This window comes from Pelophylax lessonae (genome assembly GCF_965119305.1).
Source record: "Pelophylax lessonae genome assembly, chromosome: 4".
In the NCBI taxonomy this organism is placed as follows: domain Eukaryota; kingdom Metazoa; phylum Chordata; class Amphibia; order Anura; family Ranidae; genus Pelophylax; species Pelophylax lessonae.
In genome coordinates, this window is record NC_138771.1 from 454,854,507 (window position 1) to 454,877,108 (window position 22,602).

At 40.6% G+C, this 22,602-nt stretch overlaps 1 protein-coding gene across 1 annotated transcript in view; it reads left to right on the forward strand.

Annotated features, from left to right (window-relative positions):
- Window positions 1-22,602, forward strand: part of GPX3 (glutathione peroxidase 3) — a 65,361-nt gene that overhangs the window by 35,455 nt on the left and 7,304 nt on the right. The window contains exons 2-4 of the mRNA XM_082254772.1: window positions 8,688-8,837; window positions 14,655-14,772; window positions 17,006-17,105. Coding sequence (XP_082110898.1) covers window positions 8,688-8,837; window positions 14,655-14,772; window positions 17,006-17,105 — 368 coding nt within the window. The remainder of the gene's footprint in view (window positions 1-8,687; window positions 8,838-14,654; window positions 14,773-17,005; window positions 17,106-22,602) is intronic.

A 22,602-nucleotide genomic window follows, 5' to 3' on the forward strand; every position in this document is an offset into this window, starting at 1 on the left:
AATACAGATTGACCTACAAGGATGAAACAATTGATTTATTTATTTTTTTTTGGGGGGGGGGGGGGGATGCTTTATAGCAGAATGTGAAAAATATTGTTTTTTTGTTTTTTGTTTTTTTCTTCAGAAATGTCGCTCTTCTTTTTTTTTTTTTTAACGCAAAAAATAAATCTCGCACAGGTGATCAAATGCCACCAAAAGTAAGCTCTATTTGTGGGGAAAAAAAGGACATCAATTTTATTTAGAAACGGCGTTACACGAACAATTATTAATGTGAAATGTATGTTCTTTGCTAAAGAACATTATTTTTATCAATTTGCAATGGGTAAAATTCTGCTTTTATTACCTGTAAATTTTAGATTTGTCTATGGCTGAGATCCCCAATTTACAGAATTTGGGGAACATTTTGCTGGCCACTGCCATTTCCTTCAAAATAAGCTGTCACCATTTGCCAGAGGCTCATATTGTTCCGTGCCATAAATCTGTTCACTTCGTCAGTCCTCGTGTCCATGTTTATGAACGTGGCCAAGTGTATTGTGCCTGCACATCCAACCAACCTCACATGTCTACAGTCTGCTTTAGCTTCTGTGTCTTTACAAATTTGACAGCAAGATATACCAAAACACAAGCATCTGTTAAGCATCCTGTTTACAAGATGGTTCTACAACTGTCCCGCCCAGCTACGAGCTCTCTGACAGTTGGGTAAAATTTCTTTCTCCTTGCAAATATAAAAAAAGGGGAAAACAACATCTGCTGCTGGTTTAAAAATACCGGGAAAACCTCACAACCACAAGCAACTGGATTCAATACAATCCTCAGTAAAATGTTTCTTTTTTCCATTGAGATCAGCGAGCAGCGGTTGACATGCCATTATTTTTCCCTGCAGCAGGGAGCCGTGGGTGGCGTTCTACTCTGCATTAATGCTTTATTAAAAAGGCCCCTTAATCACTGGAAAGCTTGTTTGAATGCATAGATTTGTTTTGATTCAGCACATTTGGTCTTATTTTAAGCTACCTTAATACGACTACTACATTATCGGAAAATGCCTTGAATATAAATGACACATTGCTATGTAAAATAGTTTTAAAATGACTAATTCTTAAAGCAATGTTTGAAGGACAAGGACTGAATATATTTATTTAAAAGGCAGTTTATGGAGACTTGTCTATGTTCAGGGCTTCTCATTCACCCTGCGGTGTCCCTGCAGTAGCAGTGTCCCAATTGATATCAATAGGACTGCCTGCACGGGATGCACAAAACATCTGTAATACTACACACACAAGCATATTGGGCGCTAGACAACTACCTCCCCAACGTGATGAAATGTCCGCAGCTGGAGCAGTACGTAATGCCAAGAAATGGCTCAAATGAGGGCAGCCACAATGCGTCCACTAGGATAGTGGAGATAAAATATATAAAAACAAAACACAAACAGGCCTCCTGAAAAAGAACACATGAATCCTGTCTATAGATAAGGGGTGTGTGCAGGGCTGATAGCAAATTAAGTTCCAGAGCCCAATAACACCAAAGGGCAAGTATTCAATTAAAAATCGAAAGTTTATTCCAAACAGGTTAAAAACATGAGAGCTGTAACTGGAAGTTGGGCAGCATTACCAGTGGTCGACCAGACCAAGACTTGCGGCAGAAGGAATTTGCCAGGGGACCCAGATGGCAAAGAGATCCTTGATGTGTTGGGGGATACAGGTAGAAAGGAGCTTCTGGTTTGGAGGCCGCCTGCCATGACCGAACAGCAAGGGGACTTGAGTCACTGGAAGTGATGTCACCGGGAAACAGAGGTCAGCTGATGCAATATCGGAATGCTGGGAGACCAGGAAGTTGAGACGGTTGCCAGGACTATGTGTTGGGGGGCACGCCCCTTTGTCAAATCCCTTTAAATGGTTTGACAAAGGGAGATGCCCTGAAAGATGTAGTTTCACTCAATTTGCTATCCGCTTTCTACACATCCCTTATCCATAGACAGGATTCATGTGTTCTTTTTCAGGAGCGCCCGTTTGTGCTTTGTTTTTACAGAACACCTGTGTATCCCTGTGTGGGTAAATACCAGCCCTTGCATGGGTGTATGGTGTAGTATGGCCTGTGTCAACGAGGCCTTAATTCACATAAGTTTTAAAACATATTTAAGCTAGCCAGCTTCCTCAAAGTGACACCCCTCTGGCCAGTCCCTACTCTACTCTAGATTGCTAACCTCTGGCTTGCCAAATAGCATACTGTTAAGAATATGAACTTATAGTGCCTATTTGGGGCAAATGGACATCAGTGGAGAGCTACAGGCCAAAATCCAGCAATGTACATATACAAAAGAAAAAAAAAAACATGTTCAAGAGTGTGGACAGCACCAAATGGTAAAGATAGCTACAGTATATAACCAGGTGTGTCCCAAAACACACAGAGATTAAACAAAATAAAAGGGAGTTACAGCACAGAGAGCATAAGGTATTGATTTATTAAAAAGTAATCCAGCAACTTTAGACATCCCTGACCTTTTTATCACTGACCTGCACTGTGCAGTAGAAATTGGGATGTTTATATCTTCCCTTCCTAATCGGCTTCCATCGACTGTATACATCATATGAGATACTAACCACATGTTAGCCCTTACATATTTATAGCAAACTCTTATTTAAAAATGTTATTTAAATGGGAGTTTGAAAGAGTGGTAGGAAAAAGTTGAAGGTGGAGCTGGGAACGTCAACAAGGAGGCCATGTTCCTCGGAGTGTGAAGATAGTCGTTGATACTGTTGATATTCATCTATCCAAAATCAGGATATCTGTTTTTAAGTGGCGTAAGGTACATACAGACACTTGAGAATGTTCACCTGACCCAGTTGTTTATATTCATATAGAGGAACATCATGCCTGAAGGCTCTAGTGGCCAAACCTGCTTGGAAGTATGGTATAGACCTTCTGGACTTGCCACAGGCACACATATGCAAGTCTAATTTGAAGTGGTGTATTTTGTTTCGGATAGTTCATTGGAATATTCATCTGGCATATTGTGCATCTACAGCTGGATAACCCTCTAGTATCTATAGGTTTATGACCAGATCTGAAAGATGGCTGGTTAATCTAAGTGTCTGTATAAGGCAGAGGACACCAAAAGCCATCTACTGATGTGTGATCATCTAAACGTCTGACCTTTCAATATCTATTCAAAGAATATTTAAAGCCAAAATATATTTTTAATTTTTGATAGAGTAGAAAAGGTTAAAACTGTGGCCATTTTTTGGTCTGTGACCCATTCGGGGGATTTCTCTTCACTTCCCGTGCCATAGACACAATAGGAAGTAGTAGGATATCTTACGTACAGTAAGTAAGGGTAAATCCTATCTTAGACAGTTGACGCAAAAACGATGATGGATTCCTCCCTTACTCTTGTTTTAACTGTGACAACTGTGAAGTTTTGGACTTGCTATCAAATGATTTCCCAGTGACAATGGCCACCAGAACAAACAGATGGAACCAGAGAGTAATAACAAACTGACAGGGTTTTACATTTCCACACTCCCTACGAAAAAAGTTTTTGCATATTTATGTTTACTCATAACGCTCAGGCGGCTTTTGTTTTTACTAGGAATCAGCTGCTGTTGGTACCTGACTGTAACAGCTTTTTTCAACATCAGCAGACACTGATAATGTTTCTTAATAACCTCTAAAGTACATAGTAATAATGACAATATTAAAAAGTCAGCTGTGGGGATTAGATATACTTGGAGCGTGTACTCAGTACATTGTCATTACATTTCTAGAATGGCCTGGTCAGGATGACGTTGCTCCTATGCTTGTGCATGGAAATTCTTTCATCCTGCCACCTATAACTTTTTTTTTTTTTTTATGGGAGGCCAGAGTTCTTCTATATTTACGCCACACAACACTTTAAACCAGTGTTAGGTGGCCCATACACTATAAACCAGTGTTGGGTGGCACATACACTGTATTGTCAAAAGTCTTGGGACGCCTGCCTTTACACGCACATGAACTTTAATGGCATCCCAGTCTTAGTCCGTAGGGTTCAATATTGAGTTGGCCCACCCTTTGCAGCTAGAATAGCTTCAACTCTTCTGGGAAGGCTGTCCACAAGGTTTAGAAGTGTGGAAAAAGAAAAGAATGTTGGACTTTATTGGCACGGGTAATTTAAAATTGTAAATTTTATTGAAGAATAATATAAAATTATGACAGAAAGTCAGAAAAAGACAAGAGTACAATTTTAAAAAACAAGGCATAAAGCCTCAAATGCATGTGCATACATAGTCACACAAAATGTATTACATGTAAATGTTAAACGTAATGTAATGTAATACATTTTGTGTGACTATGTATGCACATGCATTTGAGGCTTTATGCCTTGTTTTTTTTAAAATTGTACTCTTGTCTTTTTCTGACTTCCTGTCATAATTTTATATTATTCTTCAATAAAATTTACAATTTTAAATTACCCGTGCCAATAAAGTCCAACATTCTTTTCTTTTTCCAAATTCCTAACTCATTGGGATGTGGCACGTACACATACTCTTTTGCGCCTAGGCGTACTGCGGCCTGGCAGCGCAACATATAATTCATTGAGAAGTGTGTCTATCAGGTTGAGGTCCAGACTCTGTGCAGGTCAGTCAAGTTCCTCCACCCCAAATGCGCTCCTCTGTCTTTAAAGGCCTTGCTTTGTGCACTGGTGAGCAGTCACTAAGAGGCCAAGCCAAACCCCCTGAAAAACAACCCCACACCATAATCCCCCTCCCTCCACCAAATGATTTGAACCAGTGCACAAAACAAGATCCATAAAGACATGAATGAGCGTGTTTGGGGTGGAGGAACTTGACTGGCCTGCGCAGAGTCCTGACCTCCACCTGATAAAACACCTTTGGTATGAATTAGTGTGGAGACTGTGAGCCAGGCCTTCATCCAACATCAGTGCCTGAACTCATAAATGTTCTTCTGGAAGAATGGTCAAACATTCCCTTAGACACACTCTTAAACCTTAGTTAGAGAATAATGTCCTAGCTAATCACGTCAGCACCACATCCCAAAAGATGAAAATTGAACACAAAAGAGAAAACGTGACTTCCACGGTGCTGACTTCCCCATTCAGAAAAATTCAGAATACACAATTCATAAAAAATATTGCTTTATTAGTTTCCAATAAAAAATATTTTGTCATAGATCACAAATAAAATCCTTTAACCAGGAATGGTATCGTACGTAATGAAACAAATACAAAAATTCACCACCCTCAACCTATAAAGGTTCAAACCCCCCACAGATCTACTGTATCATACAGTATGACCAGTGTAAGTGAAGGAGGGCAGCAGACTCCTCCCAATGCATTTCACTTTTCTAGCTTCCTCAGGGGTACTTAGTAAAGAGGGTTCAAGTGGGTGACTATAAAGAAAAACGAGAAAAAAAACATACTAATACAATGTAAACTATATAATGCATTTCATACTTGATTTTACACATTGTAATCACTTACATAGCTGAATATAATCTCAAAGGGAATTATGGACATCCATTTTAGATGGTCAGGTGGTCTCCCAATGTTTCCAGGGGTGGGGTGGTGTGTCCAAACCCAAAACAGGGGAAACCCACCCAAAGCCGGGTATTCTATATAACCACGGGAGGGGAGTGAGACACTTGGCCCAATCTATGCACAAATGGCCTCTATTCCAATAGTGCTATATAGAAGCATATACAGGGGGAAATAAGAAACACAAAGGGGAAGAAAAATCAGTATACCCTTAAAGCAAACCTATACATACAGTATCTCCGTTATACTCATACAAAACAGAATCTTCATGGGCATACCTTACTCCCAGAGTTCGGGGCCAGAATTGAATTACTTATGCCCACACCAGGGACAGTATTATCTCCAATGCCTATATAGGCAAGCAAGAAAAACAGGGCATATAACGTCCCATTCTAACAATATACTTATTCCCAACAGGTATCCCCATGTCCCATCCAGTATTTCATTACCTTTCAATCATTCGGCCTGTTCCTGACAACATAGCACGGGTCCCTCAGCGCCTCATATCAGTGAGAGAAATATTGCCCCACTGTTGGTGTCAGCAAAAGCAATGGTACCTCATCATTGGAGTCAGGAGGAATAGCGCCTCATATCAGTGGGAGGAATATTGCCCCAAGGCTGTATAACTACTGTACATGCAAAGGGATGCAGTTTGGAGACCACTGCTCTACACCACCCATATTATTATTAGGTTATGTATATTTCAGTGGAATTTATAGTACGTGATCAGTTGTAGTAATGTATGGAGCGCAATCTGCGCAATTTTCTTTTCTGTGCCACTAAGGGGAATATTTTAAAAAAATATTAAAAAAAGACCACTCCCTGCCCTACATATAACTCCTAAAGCCTTGTTGGCTGATGTGTCTGACGTATAATGCACATTTGTCTGCTGGATAAGCTTGTGCATTTAATGCATTTGCACATATCGTGTCACATTAGTGGCTGTTTATTCAACATCTAACTTTCCCATTCCTCAAAGAAAAATTCAAGGTTTAAAGTCTCAATAATATTTGATCAAATAAGCCATTGTTACTTTTGCGTTTTAAACAATACAGTGGGGATTGAAAGTTTGGTCACCCCAGGTAAAAATTTGTATTAATGTGCATAAAGAAGCCAAGAAAAGATGGAAAAAATCTCCAAAAGGCATCAAATTACAGATTAGACATTGTTATAATATGTCAACAAAAGTTAGATTTTATTTCCATCATTGACACTTTCAAAATTACAGAAAACAAAAAAAATGGTGTCTGCAAAAGTTTGGGCACCCTGCAGAATTTGTAGCATGCACTGCCCCCTTTGCAAGGCTGAGACCTGCCAGTGTCATGGATTGTTTTCAATCATCATCTGGGAAGACCAGGTGATGTCAATCTCAAAGGCTTTACATGCCCAGACGCATCTGACCTTGCCCCAACAATCAGCACTATGGGATCTTCTAAGCAGTTGTCTAGAAAACTGAAACTGTAAATAGTTGACACTCACAAAGCTGGAGAAGGCTTTAAGAAGATAGCAAAGCGTTTTCAGATGTCAATATCCTCTGTTCGGAATGTAATTAAGAAATGGCAGTCATCAGGAACAGTGGAAGTTAAAGCAAGATCTGGAAGACCAAGAAAAACATCAGACAGAACAGCTCGCAGGTTTGTGAGAAAAACAATTCAAAACCCATGTTTGACTGCACGATCCCTCCAGAAAGATCTGGCAGACATTGGAGTTGTGGTACACTATTCCACTATAAAGAGATACTTGTACAAATATGGTCTTCATGGAAGAGTCATCAGAAGAAAACCTCTTCTACGTCCTCACCACAAAAATCAGCGTTTGAACTTTGCAAATGAAAATATAGACAAAGCTGACGCATTTTGGAAACAAGTTCTGTGGACCGATGAGGTTAAAATTGAACTTTTTGGCTGGAATGAGCAAAGGTACGTTTGGAGAAGAAGGGGCACAGAATTTAATGAAAAGAACCTCTGTCCAACTGTTAAGCATGGGGGTGGATCAATCATGCTTTGGGGTTGTATTGCAGCGAGTGGCACAGGGAACATCTCACGAGTAGAAGGAAAAATGGATTCAATAAAATTTCAGCAAATTTTGGATGGTAACTTGAGTCCATCTGTGAAAAAGCTGAAGTTAAAGAGAGGATGGCTTCTACAAATGGATAATGATCCTAAACACACCTCGAAATCCACGGAGGATTACATCAAGAAGCGTGAACTGAAGATTTTGCCATGGCCTTCACAATCTCCTGACCTCAACATAATTGAAAATCTATGGATAGACCTTAAAAGAGCAGTGCGTGACAGACAGCCCAGAAATCTCAAAGAACTGGAATACTTTTGTAAGTAAGAATGGGCAAAGATGCCTCAAACAAGAATTGAAAGACTGTTGGCTGGCTACAAAAAGTGTTTACAAGCTGTGATACTTGCCAAAGGGGGCAGTGCAAGATTTTAACTCTGCAGGGTGCCCAAACTTTTGCAGACGCCATTTTTTTTTGTTTTCTGTTATTTTGAAAGTGTAAATGATGGAAATAAAATCTAACTTTTGTTGACATATTATAGGAATGTCTAATCTGTAATTTGATGCATTTTGGAGATTTTTCCATCTTTCTTTGGCTTCTTTATGCACATTAATACAGATTTTTACCTGGGGTGGCCAAACTTTCGATCCCCACTGTATAAATGGTGAATCACTGACCTAATCAATGATGCATTGATGATTCTCATCATTTACAGTTCTGCTACCTAGAATGCTTATCACATTGTTAGTCACCAACAGGACCCAAATTAATATTCTCCCAGTCCCTTAGAGAATGGGCACAGTTGCAAGCTTATGTCAGCATTCTTGTGCACGCCACTAGCAACTGTTACAAATCCTGCAAAGAAAAGGGGTGAAGGGCCAGCAGGTTGTCAGTCAACAAGGCTGCATCTAGATCTGAATGGGCCTAGATTCACCCATGTCTTATAAATATACCCATATATGTGTTCTACAGGTTACAAAATAACTATAGACGATGCAAAGTTGTTATGTAAAGGATCAGTTCTACATTAGTGTAAAAGAAAAAACTTTTTATTTTTTTCTGTCTACTTTTTTCATCTGTAACTAAAATCCCTGTTATCATCCAGAAGTTAATTGTTCCCAATTGTTTTTTCTCAGGTTGCAGACTGCTACAACTCTGTGACTGGAACCATCTATGACTATGGTGGCCTCACTCTAGATGGAAGCCAGTTTATCCCCTTCAAGCAATATCAGGGGAAGACAGTACTGTTTGTAAATGTGGCCACCTACTGAGGGCTCACCATGCAGTACATAGGTAAGTTACGTTCAGTTCTTTCCAAACCAATGCAATATTTAATGCATCCTAATATTGTTCAACACAAACCTGATTTTTGCCTCGGTAAGGTAAAGGTTTTACTTAACCTAGGAGCCTGTATTCACTATATCGGGTCTCCCGCAGTGCACAGAACATGAAAATGCAATTATTTTAGTAAATATAAATTGCTAAATACCTTCTCTTATCAGCAATATATACAGTAGAAGACGTATGACTTCTATCTGTGTCTGGTTAAAGCTTATAAGAGTAGTTTTCATTCTCCTCTGACTGTCCTTTAAAGCTGCAGGACCCCTGACCCTCTGTCTAGACAGTGCTGATTGGCCCTGTGCTGATCACATGCACCCTGCCAATAAAAAATAAAAAAACTCTCTGGCAATACACACCAACTGAGCATGTGCAGAATGCCCCCAAGGCTCTGTTCTATCAGCAGATGGATTGGGAACAGTAAAGAAAGGGGAGGATCAGAGAAGACAGGATCAAACAGCCTTTTTAAACAATACAGAGGATTACCCCTTAGGTTCAACAGAGAGTATAACAAGCATTCTTTACTGCATATACAGAGTGATTTTACTGTTGTGGGTTTGGTAACACTTTGACCGTAGGCACCACTAGGAATTACTTGGCTTCACCACCCAGATCTGCTGGTGCAACCTCTAAACGTTCCTGTACTTCATGTGACAATTCTCAGGCCTGGTGGTTGACCACTTAGGCAGCATCTACTACACACTAGGAAATCATGTTATATGTTCCCCCTTACTTGTAAATACAGGGTTTTGGTGGCAGATCAACACCTTGTGACGCCCAGGGCTTTTTTTCTGTGGGAACGAGGGGGGACGCAGTTCCGGCACCTCTGGCACTAAATGTATGTAATAGCAAGGGGTATTAGGGTGTGCTGGAAGGTCTATTGCTGGCTGCTGGGGAAACTTATCTCTAAATGGGATCTATTGTTGCAGGGGGGGGGGGGGGCTATTGTTGGTGGTGTAGGTTATATTGTTTGGAGGGATCTACTATAAAGAGAGGAGTCTATTGATACTGGCTGCTGGAAGATTTATTGTTGCTGGGGTGGATTTATTTTGCTGGGAGAAGGTATTGTTTTTGGTGGGGGACTTATTGTTGCTGAGGGAGATCTATTGTTGTTGGGCGATCTATTGTTTGTGCTGGCTGCAGGGAATCTATTACTGCTTTCCTTATTCATGGGAGGAATACCTGCACCTATTTTCGGAGGAGAAGAAAAAGCCCTGGTGACGCCACTACCTTCTAATTGTTTATTTGCCTAGTTCGAATTACAGGTTCACATTAAGCTTACCATACACTGGCTGTTTTTCTAATAAATGCAAAAATGAACCGATTCTCATGGTAGTCAGAGGCCAGGAAGTTGAAATCCCACATTTATATTAGATTTTATTTACAGGAACTAAATGTGGGTCTGTCTAGGTACTTAAGATCTATAAAAGATGCAATTAGCAGCTAATTACTCATCTATGACCCAAAGTGATCTCTCTCTAAGTCTTAAAGATTTCCTAATACTTATCCCTGGTTCACATTGCTGCAATTTCTGATACGTTCCAGAATGTATTGAATTACATGACAATTGAAAATTGATGACTTTATATGGAGACCATTCAGATATATGCATCTGCCATGCTGGTGCAAATTTAAAAAGAGTCCTGTGTGAGTTTAGAGCTGGGGTTGCAATTTCTACCTCTGTAGACTTGAATGGTAACCGCATGCAAAACGATTGTCTATCCTAAGGTAACGCGATTCCAGTATGCTTTGTTCAAGTCTCAGCTTTCTCTCCTCCCAGTATAAGAGTGAGATAGAGATAGACTTTTTTTTCCCCAGGTTTCTTCTGCCCCAGTGATGCTACATCTGCAAGCTTTCTAGTCGGCCCAACATTTTCTCGTTGTGTTCAGTACCTTCAGCCATCTGAATTGGTGTGGCCAGGATGATATTAACTCCCACACATGTGCATGGGAGTTTTTTTTTTTTTTTTTTTTTTATCCCAAGGTTGCTCAACCTTTTTAAGAGGGAGGGCCACAATGAAATTAAATTAATTTTTTTTTTTTAATAGCAGAATTAACATTTTCCTCTGGCAGCTGCTAAATGCCGGAGGGAGGGATATTGGATTGGGGATCTTTCCTGACTAATGTCCATGACATGTATTTCTGGAATTTAGTTTACTGGAAATATCATTAATATTTTTGTGTTGGGTTTTGTGGAACATCTTGTGATTGAACTCATATTACTTTTACTGGAATTGAATTCAGACAAATATTTAATTAGGTTATACAGATACAGAGTGAACTGTCTTTTGTTAGAAAGATCCTGGGAACAGGCTGGTAGTGGCAAATAAACCCACATCACTTTATATTATTTGGCTAAGCCCTGATGGCAATAGCAACAAAGCAAACAGGATGTAGGAATGTGTATTCCAGGACAAGAGAACGTGGTAAGAAAATCCTCATGACTTTTTAATTGCTTCTTCTTGTGCTCTGCTTGCTGTATGTAGCTCTCAGATGGGCATTAAAGTCTGCAACAAAGAAAAATGGTCCCACCGGAGGGGATCATAACAGTAGAAAAAGCTGAATTAAAATAACAGTTCAAATTAATCAAATATTTTCAACACTGGGGCTTTGGAGAGGTACTAAGTTACATCTTTATTTATCAATCAAAAACAAAAGGGGGCGCTATGTGAAATCAAATAAACAAATGCGAATACCAGATATCCCTACTAATATCAGACTATCAATATCACATGTAAACAAACCAAGCTGGTATCTGCCATTCTCCCCAGATTGTATATACAAATCTATGGATAAGAGAATAAATCAACTAGAACCATAGAAATAAATGAATAACACATTTTTAAAAATAAAAAGGAAAAAAAAAGTAAATCCATAAATATAAAGCAATAGTGACACTTTTATTAAAAGTTAAAATAGTTAACTTCAGTCTATGTGAATAATATGTATTGTGACAGTTTTTCAACTTATTCTTCAGTGTTTCCTCCACTACATTAAACATGCAGGCACCAATGGGTGGAGTGAGATACCTAAATCACTCATCGGATCACTTAGACCTCTACTAAGAAAGAAGGTCAATATGTGATTAATTCATAATGCAGGGTCCTTTGCTGCCCAGGTGAATGAGAAATCAATATTCTTCTGTCATTCACTCCATTCAGCCAAATCACAGAAACCCAAGGGTTAAAAACACTAATACAGTATAGTGTAGTAGGCTTATTTAATAAAAGCAATAAAACCATATACATAAAATGCTCACATTTAAAAGTGGCAATAATCAGCACTGAAGTATAAACAGCCTGTATATTACAAGAGCCCCTCCGCTCTGCTTATGCCTGGAGCTGATGTGCACCTAAATTACCGTAAGTGATGTAACCAGTTGTGGCAAATGGATTTTCCGCCTTGAACGGGTTTTCGCCAAATTTAAGTAATCAGGAAGCAGCTTTTTTATACACCGTTTTGTAGGACATCCTATTAGACTTAGGTGTATATGTGTTAAAAGTCTATGTATAGCCCAGAACTTAATTTTTTTGTTTTATGTTTTGTGTAGCACTGCCCCTGTAAGGACTGTCAAATTTCACTTTACGGGTCTCCCTGGGTTACCAGCATGCGATAATGACAGTTGTAATTCCTTACTTTCTCGTTCCTTGGCTCGCTCCAATCATCAGTCCATGGGGTATTTGGTTGTTGTTTTGTTTTATTTTAGATGGGGATAGAAGAAGGGAATAGTGGGATACTCCAATTTGAACTATAGACAATGCTTAAGGACTTATATCTTACAGCCAGGCTGTTGATTTACCCTGCCACTATGGATGAACTTAGATAGAGTCTCTTTCCTTAAGATGACTTGGTGACCTGACAATTATCTTCAGGACACTCTTACTAGCATCCTCTTTCTTCTCCACTGCTGACACCTGTCCATTGACTATCCTACTTTTAGGGGTGGCCCCCCTCAGGTCAGTCCCCTTGACACGAGTCCCTGTACTCATGATACTGTGGTCCCAGGGTCTCCAGTGTCTCCCCTCTAAGTCAGCTCTCCTCGACCTCTGGGTTCCCCTCCTCTCATCCATTCCTCAGGCTCTCAGGACGATCTTCTGGGACCGCATGGCACCTCTTCAGAGGAGGAGGCAGCCACCTCCTCCCTCCGGGGCTCTGCTCTCCAGCCAAAGACCCCGCAGCACATGTGCTCCTGGGTTTTATACAGTATCTCAGAATGCACTGAGGTGACCTGCCCCCTGACAATCACCAGGACTGTATCAAATGCCTATGCACCTATTCATCTGGTTTCCTCCCACTGTCCAACATGCCTTCCAATTGGACCAGCGTGAAACACTCTCTAGACTGAATGTATCGCATACTGAGCACAATGAGCAGACCTCACTAACAGATCCTGCCCTCAGGTAGGCAGAAAGCAATATAGATTTATCCGCAGCCCCTCTGGTAAGCAGACAGAGCTCAAAACTATACTTTCTCACTAGCACCTACCTAAGAGGGACCTACATTTGTATAGAGTAGGGTTAAGTTAAAACACCTGTAAGGATGTTTTTTTGCTTGTATACCCTTGTATACCCTTCGCATCCTGTCCCATAGATGCATCAGAAAGTTAGATGAAATTGCACAAAATGAGAAGAATATCCTCTTAGTTGTCAACAGCACAAATGTTCCCATCAGAAAATTTTCCCTCACCTTTTGTTCTGGTGAAAAGTCTAAAATTCTATTTCTAAAGTCTATTTCGCCTAATTTACTGTCTTGGTGACAGTGGTCACCAGGACAACTTGAGATGTGAATCCCGCTTAGAGAGACACACACAGCAATAAAAACTTTTTAAAGAGGGTGTAACTTTTCCACACTACATCCAAAAAAAGAAAAATGTATGCTTCGATATACACTTTTGGGGAAAATGTTGAAACTACTTTTGCAGTGGGTCTCCCCCTTCTATGCAAGAGTTAAAAGCTCATTTTTGTACAGCGTGTTGTTAAAGGTCATTTTTATTGCCTTATCCCTCTTCCCTCTGACACTCCTGGTTGTGGGCAGACCCTTGGCATCCTCACTTGCAATGCAGGACTGATGGCCCTACCTTGTGCATGATGATGTCAAAAAGCCTGCAACTGGCGGAGAGCTGGTAAGAGGCGGCTTCAAGAGATAGGTTACATGGAGAGGAGGAAGTCTGCGGGTGCAAGGGATAAGGTAAGGTTTTTATTATTACCCTAGACAAAGCAGAGCATTTGCCCTGCAACTGTAGTTTTCAATTTGTCCAGGAGTTTATCTTTTATTGGCCTGTAGGGAAGGAGTAGACTAACTCCTGTTTAGCTTTGAGCCTAAACCGTTCATTCAAAAAAAAACAAAGAACTGCAGCATGATTGAAATTGAGGTACTGCCAAGTTCCTGCACATATCTCAAATCCACAACTATGGACTTTTTCCTAGAATCAGGGCTTCAGGCACACTATCGTAACTGAAGGCATGTGCAGGTTTAAGAGGGTATCTGTATTTCATTCAACTTGCAACTTTTCCTTTACCTTTTTTTTAACAGGTTTACTGGTCATTTCTGGAAAGGTCCATAACCTGGTTGTCATGCTGACCTGAAGTAGGCACATGAGGACCTCTGTCTGTCCCAATTGAAATACTTTTTCTAAGTCGATGACTCAAGGTTTTAAATCTAGTGTGCCATGAGTGGCATTCCCTAAATGGTTTTATGGTTTACCTTAATAGTGAAATAGTGTAATCTACAGGTAACTATAACATTTTCCACTACACATTTGGCTTTCTTTCAGAACTGAATGCACTACAAGAAGAACTGAGGGGTAATGGGTTTGTCATCTTGGGATTTCCCTGCAATCAATTTGGTCTACAGGAACCTGGAAGCAATGAGGAAATTCTCAATGGATTAAAGTAAGTGAGCAATAGTTGTCACTATGCAAACTTTTTCCATCTGATGCACAGAGCGTTTGTAGGACAACCATGGAAGCCTATCATACCATGGGAGTAACATTCATTACTAAAAGGCAAAATGCAAAAAACATCAGAGATACATCAATGCCATATATGCACATTGCCATGCATTGTCCCTTTACACTACAAGTACAGAAAAATAACTGATCTACAAGAAAAGCACTCAGCTACTCATATTCTTTCGTGGGACAATACAGCATTTTGGGGACTGAAATCACAAGAATGGTGTCAGCCCTGTCCTGTTGTCCTTTGCTAAACCACTGAATCTCTCCTCTTTCTTCATCTCAACAACATAGAGAGTAGTTGTTTTGTAGTCCCAATATAAAAACTGGGGTGGGATGGGGGGCTGATTAGGCTTTGTGAGACAGAATGAACAAGATGGCAGGCATGTCTAAAGTTTTGACCAGATCAACAGGTACATTTTACTCTTATTGAAATATTTAAAAAAAAAAAAACACTTTTAATTGTGTATTTGATAGATCTAAAATGGAGAAGTTAAGATATGTTCTTAGTTGGGGAGGATCCTGTATACACTCAAGCACAACAATGCTAAACCTTAAGTAACTGTAGGTGTTTAGCCAAGTTATTGTGAGGTAGCCCCATTCTGATCTGAGTTCTGCTTTATTTGGCATGTAAAATTTCCCTGCAGTGAAAATCCCTTCCAGTCCAGAGAATAGATTTCCATCGTCTCCTAAAAATGATTTACCTTGTTAAATAAAAAAAGAAAAAAAATAAGAAAATGGAGTAAAGGTGGTGACTTTGGCTTACCCCACATTTCAAAATATTACTCAGCTCGCATAGGATGGATCGTGATGCAAGAAACCCCACCGTGGGTCTCTCTGGAAGCTTACTTCTGCAATCTTATAACAATTAATAATCTTGTGTAGCTGGCACTAACCCCATCACTACCCACTCCCTGAGAATGTGGGGTGATAATCCAGCTGCCTCCTCTCCCCACTGACTTTGATAGAGAACCCTATGTTTGAATCGGAATATACAAACGCAATTGCATTTTGTTACCAAATGTAGCCCAATACATAAATCCAAACTATGAATGAATGTATGAAACCATTCCCATCCTTACCCCACCCCCGAGGGATTTTTTCGTCCTCTCTAGTTTAAGCACTACTGGTATAACCTGAGATGTAACGATGAAGATCTAACTTGAGAAAACCCTTTGTGCTACTAACCCCCATACCCCAGGTATGATTTCCTTCATATACTCCCAACCCATGCAATCCATACATACTTTTTTCCCCACTTACATTTTAAAATAGGACAAAGACTTGGGTGGCATGGTAACCAAAACAAACTGGGACCAGATCAGGGTCTGTACCTCTAGGAGCTCTAATACTGTCACAGCCTTGAAAGCCCTACTAAATAAAAAAGCTAGGCACAGAGGAGTGCACCATGTCTGAATATAGATCAGGAATTACCAGGGCTTATTTCTCAGAGAATAGGTGAAAGAACTCTTTCCCAGTCAGCCCTTTTCTCTGCCCCTACCCACCTCCCAGCACCATTCCTTAATTCCACACCCTACACAACTCCCAGAATCCCATATTACAGAACCACATATTTTGTAATTTGTATGGAATTTGGTAATGATAACAAGCAGTAAAATAGATCACCTGCAGCCAGTAACAAAAGCCCCCCCCCCCCCCAGCAAACAATAGATCCCCTAACAACAATGGACCGCCTGCAACAACTTTTTTCCCCTAGCAAAAATAGACTCCCGACAGCAACAACAGATCAACCCACAGCCAACATCAATTGACTCTCCATCAACCAGCAACAATAGACCCCTCCCTCAACCGTAGATCTCTCCCAGCAACAACTGACCCCCCCAGCAATATAAGACTCACCCCCAGCAACAGTAGGTCCACCACCAGCAACAATAGACCTCCTCAGCAACGAAAGACCCCCCTGCAAAAATAGATCCCCTCCAGCTAGAGTAGCCAGCAGCCTGCATCAATAGACTCTGCAGCACACCCCAGCACCCCTTGCCATTACATACAGTCAGTCAGTCATCCGCATTCCTGGTGAAAAGAAGCCCTGGGAATTATATACATCTCACCCCAACGGGTGTGTGTTTGCCCTTAACAGTAGTGACAGTATTATTGTGACATAATATAAACAATACAAGACTCTGATGAAGCTTGTTCCTTTCCTACAGATGTGTGCGTCCTGGAGGCGGCTTTGTTCCAAACTTTCAGCTATTTGAGAAAGGAGATGTTAACGGAAAGAAAGAGCAGAAAATATTCACCTTTTTGAAGGTACTTAAGACCGGTTATAAAACACCAAACCTACTTATTCGTCAGAATTTATTGCATTTTGAAGTCTTTTCTTACAGCACACAATTACTAGCCAGTCAGGTCGGTCTTTAGAGGGCAATTTCTTAGAGGAGCCTTTATACATTTGAACCTGTTCTTGCCTAGGGCTATACAAGTGATCAAAGCTTATATGTAGGTGGGGGGAGAACCCATATATTTATTTTTTGTTGTTGTCTGGGTCCTGATTCCTGCGGGACAGCCCAGGAAATGTCTGGGTCCTGGTTCCTGGGGGACAGCCCAGGACATGGGCACTGTTAAGAAAGTGTCTAAAATCTCTGGACTCTACATTAACAGAGAAAAGGAACAGGATGCACTCTCCTCCATCCTTCTATGTCCTTCTGTCTATCTCTTCACCAGTGTAGAAGTTACCAGACAGCTTGGAATAGTGTCTCTGAATACTTTGTGGGGGGGGAGCAGGTAACTGGAAGATAGTTGCTTACAGAACTTTCACCAGTTGGCAGCTACGTCACTAAAAGACACAATGTGATATAGCAGCCAGCAGGTGGAACCACAGAGCACAGCTCTGTATAGAGCCAAAATGTGGCCTCATGCACATAGAACGTTATACAAACTCTCCTAGTCTTTGTTCCTGGCAGCAACGTTTGGGCAGAAAAAAAAACCCTGACGCTTGTTTACAAGCATTTAGGAGTGTTTACAGGAATCCAGCGCTTTGGTTGTTTCATTGACCAGAAATATATAGTGCCTTGCGAAAGTATTCGGCCCCTTTGAACTTTGCAACCTTTTGCCACATTTCAGGCTTCAAACATAAAGATATAAAACTGTCATTTTTTGTGAAGAATCAACAAGTGGGACACAATCATGAAGTGGAACGAAATTTATCGGATATTTCAAACTTTTTTAACAAATAAAAAACTGAAAAATTTGGCGTGCAAAATTATTCAGCCCCTTTACTATCAGTGCAGCAAACTCTCTCCAGAAGTTCAGTGAGGATCTCTGAATAATCCAATGTTGACCTAAATGACTAATGATGATAAATAGAATCCACCTGTGTGTAATCAAGTCTCTGTATAAATGCACCTGCACTGTGATAGTCTCAGAGGTCTGTTTAAAGCGCAGAGAGCATCATGAAGAACAAGGAACACACCAGGCAGGTCCGAGATACTGTTGTGGAGAAGTTTAAAGCTGGATTTGGATACAAAAAGATTTCCCAAGCTTTAAACATCCCAAGGAGCACTGTGCAAGCGATAATATTGATATGGAAGGAGTATCAGACCACTGAAAATCTACGAAGACCTGGCCGTCCCTCTAAACTTTCAGCTCATACAAGGAGAAGACTGATCAGAGATGCAGCCAAGAGACCCATGATCACTCTGGATGAACTGCAGAGATCTACAGCTGAGGTGGGAGACTCTGTCCATAGGACATAGGACAACAATCAGTCGTATATTGCAATCTGGCCTTTATGGAAGAGTGGCAAGAAGAAAGCCATTTATTAAAGATGTCCATAAAAAGTGTCGTTTAATGTTTGCCACAAGCCACCTGGGAGACACACCAAACATGTGGAAGAAGGTGCTCTGGTCAGATGAAACCAAAATCGAACTTTTTGGCAACAATGCAAAACGTTATGTTTGGCGTAAAAGCAACACAGCTCATCACCCTGAACACACCATCCCCACTGTCAAACATGGTGGTGGCAGCATCATGGTTTGGGCCTGCTTTTCTTCAGCAGGGACAAGGAAGATGGTTAAAATTGATGGGAAGATGGATGGAGCCAAATACAGGACCATTCTAGAAGAAAACCTTGGAGTCTGCAAAAGACCAGAGACTGGGATGGAGATTTGTCTTCCAACAAGACAATGATCCAAAACATAAACTAAAATTTACAATGGAATGGTTCACAAATAAACATATCCAGGTGTTAGAATGGCCAAGTCAAAGTCCAGACCTGAATCCAATCGAGAATCTGTGGAAAGAACTGAAAACTGCTGTTCACAAACGCTCTCTATCCAACCTCACTGAGCTCGAGCTGTTTTGCAAGGAGGAATGGGCAAAAATTTCAGTCTCTCGATGTGCAAAACTGATAGAGACATACCCCAAGCGACTTACAGCTGTAATCGCAGCAAAAGGTGGCGCTACAAAGTATTAACTTAAGGGGGCTGAAAAATTTTGCACGCCCAATTTTTCAGTTTTTTATTTGTTAAAGTTTGAAATATCCAATAAATTTCGTTCCACTTCATGATTGTGTCCCACTTGTTGTTGATTCTTCACAAAAAATGACAGTTTTATATATTTATGTTTGAAGCCAAAGTTTATTTATTTTAGTAATTCAATTCAAAAAGTGAAACTCATCATTATTTTATATAAATGTGTTGGACACAGAGTGATATATTTCAAGCACTTCTGTCTTTTAACTTTGATTATGGCTTACAGCAAGTGAAAACCCAAATTTCAGTATCTCAGAAAATTAGAATATTATATAAGACCAATAAAAAAAAAAGTTTTTTAATACAGAAATGTTGGCTTACTGAAAAGTATGTCTATGTTCAGTAAAGTAAGCACTATACCAATACTTAGTCAGGGCTCCTTTTGCATGAATTGCTGCATCTATGCGTGGCATGGAGGTGATCAGCCTGTGGCACTGCTGAGGTGTAATGGAAGCCCAGGTTGCTTTGATAGCAGTCTTCAGCTCATCTGCATTGTTGAGTCTGCCGTTTCTCATCTTTTTCTCTATATCCCACAGATGCTCTATGAGGTTTAGGTCAGGTGAGTTTGCTGGCTAATCAAGCACAGTGATACCATAATCATTAAACCAGGTATTGGTACTTTTGGCAGTGTGGTCAGGTGCCAGGTCCTGCTGGAAAATGAAATCAGTATCTCCATAAAGCTGGTCAGCAGAGGGAAGCATGAAGTTCTCTAGAATTTCCTGGTAGAGGGCTGTGCTGACTTCGGACTTGATAAAACACAGTGGACCAACACCAGCAGATGACATGGCTCCCCCAATCATCACTGACTGTGGAAACTTCACACTGGAACTCATGCATCTTGGATTCTGTGCCTCTCCACCAGTGTTGGGGGTAACTAGTTACAAAGTAACTGATTACAGTAACTACATTACTTTTTTTGGTAACGAAGTAAAGTAACTAGTTACAATACTAATATTGGTAACTACACTACTTTACTAGGCTATAGGAGGTAACTACACTACTTTACTAGGCTATAGGAACGCGCTTTCCTGCGTTACCCAAGCCGTGCGATACAATCGTTATTTCGAAGAATAGAGAGGGATGAAGTTTATGAATTTTTGTTGCACTTTATGTTTTATTCTGTTTTTTCAGGTTTTGTTCTCATGTTTCCCAAAGCCTGTGTTTATACAATAAACTCTATGCAGAAAGAGTGTCATGTATCTTCTTCTACACGGTCAATTAAGAAAGAGGAATGTAAAGTAATAAGTAGTGAAGTTACTTTTCAAATGCAGTAACTAGTAAAGTAATCTCGTTACAATTTACAGAAGTAACTAGTAACATTTTTTGAGTAACTACCCCAACACTGCTCTCCACTCTTTCTCCAGACTTTGGGATCTTGAACAAAATGTTCCACAGTCCATGATGATTTTGGGAGCCATGTCATCTGTGTCAAGTGTGTAACGCATATATATATAACATATGAGTTTTACTTTTTTTGAATTGAATTACTGAAATAAATTAACTTTTCTCACCTGAGGTATACTATATTGTCAAAAGTATTGGGGCGCATGCCTTTACACGCACATGAACTTTAATGGCATCCCAGTCTTAGTCCGTAGGGTTCAATATTGAGTTGGCCCACCCTTTGCAACTATAACAGGCGTTTCAACTCTTTTGGGGAGGCCTGGCTCGCAGTCTCCACTCTAATTCATCCCAAAGGTGTTCTATCGGGTTGAGGTCAGGACTCTGTGCAGGCCAGTCAAGTTCCACCACCCCAAACTCGCTTATCCACGTCTTTATGGACCTTGCTTTGTGCACTGGTGCACAGTCATGTTGGAACAGGAAGAGGCCATCCCCAAACTGTTCTCACAAAGTTGGGAGCATGAAACTGTTCAAAATGTCTTGGTATGCTGATGCCTTAAGAGTTCCCTTCACTGTAACTAAGGGGCCAAGTCCAACCCCTGGGAAAACAACCCCACGCCATAATTTCAAGTACAGCCCTGAAAAACTCAAGAAAAATGCCTCCTTTTAAAATCAATGAATTTTTTCACACTGGGGCGGTGCGCTTCTGTTGTGGTATAGAAAATCCTGCTTGCAGCATTTTTGGAGCATGCTTGGGAATAAAAGCTACAAAAATGCTCCTCCCCATTAAAATTAATGAAGGACTGCTTCAAAAACGTCTCTAAGCGTTGTTGGTGCAGTTTTCGAGTCCCATGTCCTTTTAACACCCGCACCTCAAATGTTCCATTAATGCATAGGTGTTTTACTGGCAGTTTTAAAGCGAACCAGTGTAAAAGTGCCATTCCACCGCAATGGAAGCGCAACACCCCCATGTAAACGCATACATAGAATTTAAAGGGAAGCATTTTTCTAAAGTGTGGATTGGTGGTTGCAGCGCTGCTTAAAATATACTGTGCAAATTCACTTACAAATATATACTAGACAATGATGTCTCCAAAATTCATAAAATCATATATAGTGAATAATTCATAGAAATATAAAATATCAAAAATAACATATAGTGTCCATAATCAAGTCCATCAAAGAAATGTAAAGTGCTTCAGTGCTTAATCCGTGCTTGATGAGGGGTTGACCCCCCCCCCGTGGTTATCTACTTACCACAATGTGGTTTTAAGCAGGCATGAAATGCTGATCGCACTCTGTGCATGAATTCTCTGATGCTGCTGGTAAAGTTGCTGCGGGTAAGATCCTTGCTACTGGTTGTTAGTCCCGAGTTTCCTCATGAAAGAAAGAACTAATCATGGTGAAGATCGTTTGAACAATTGTTTATTTAGGGTAAACAGGGGTATACTCCCAAACATAATGTAATCACACGCATGTAAAACTCGGCACGGTGGTTCGCTGCTCCCACAGCGTGCGCTCCACCGGCCGGAAGTGACGTGGCAATCCGCTCGGCCAATCGCAAGACGCGTTTCGCTGTCAATCACAGCGTCATCTGCAGCTATCTGATAGCTACAGATGACGCTGTGATTGACAGCGAAACGCGTCTAGCAATTGGCCGAGCGGATTGCCACGTCACTTCCGGCCGGTGGAGCGCACGCTGCGGGTGCCGAGTTTTACATGCGTGTGATTACATTAGGTTTGTGAGTATACCCCTGTTTACCCTAAATAAACGATTGTTCAAACGATCTTCACCATGATTAGTTCTTTCTTTCATGAGGAAACTCGGGACTAACCGCTTGTCGTTATTTCTCAGGCTTACCGTTCAAACCGGGGAGCCAGAGGAATGAGGCAATCAAAGAGTAGATTGTCTTTGATCTCCCCTATAGCCTTGA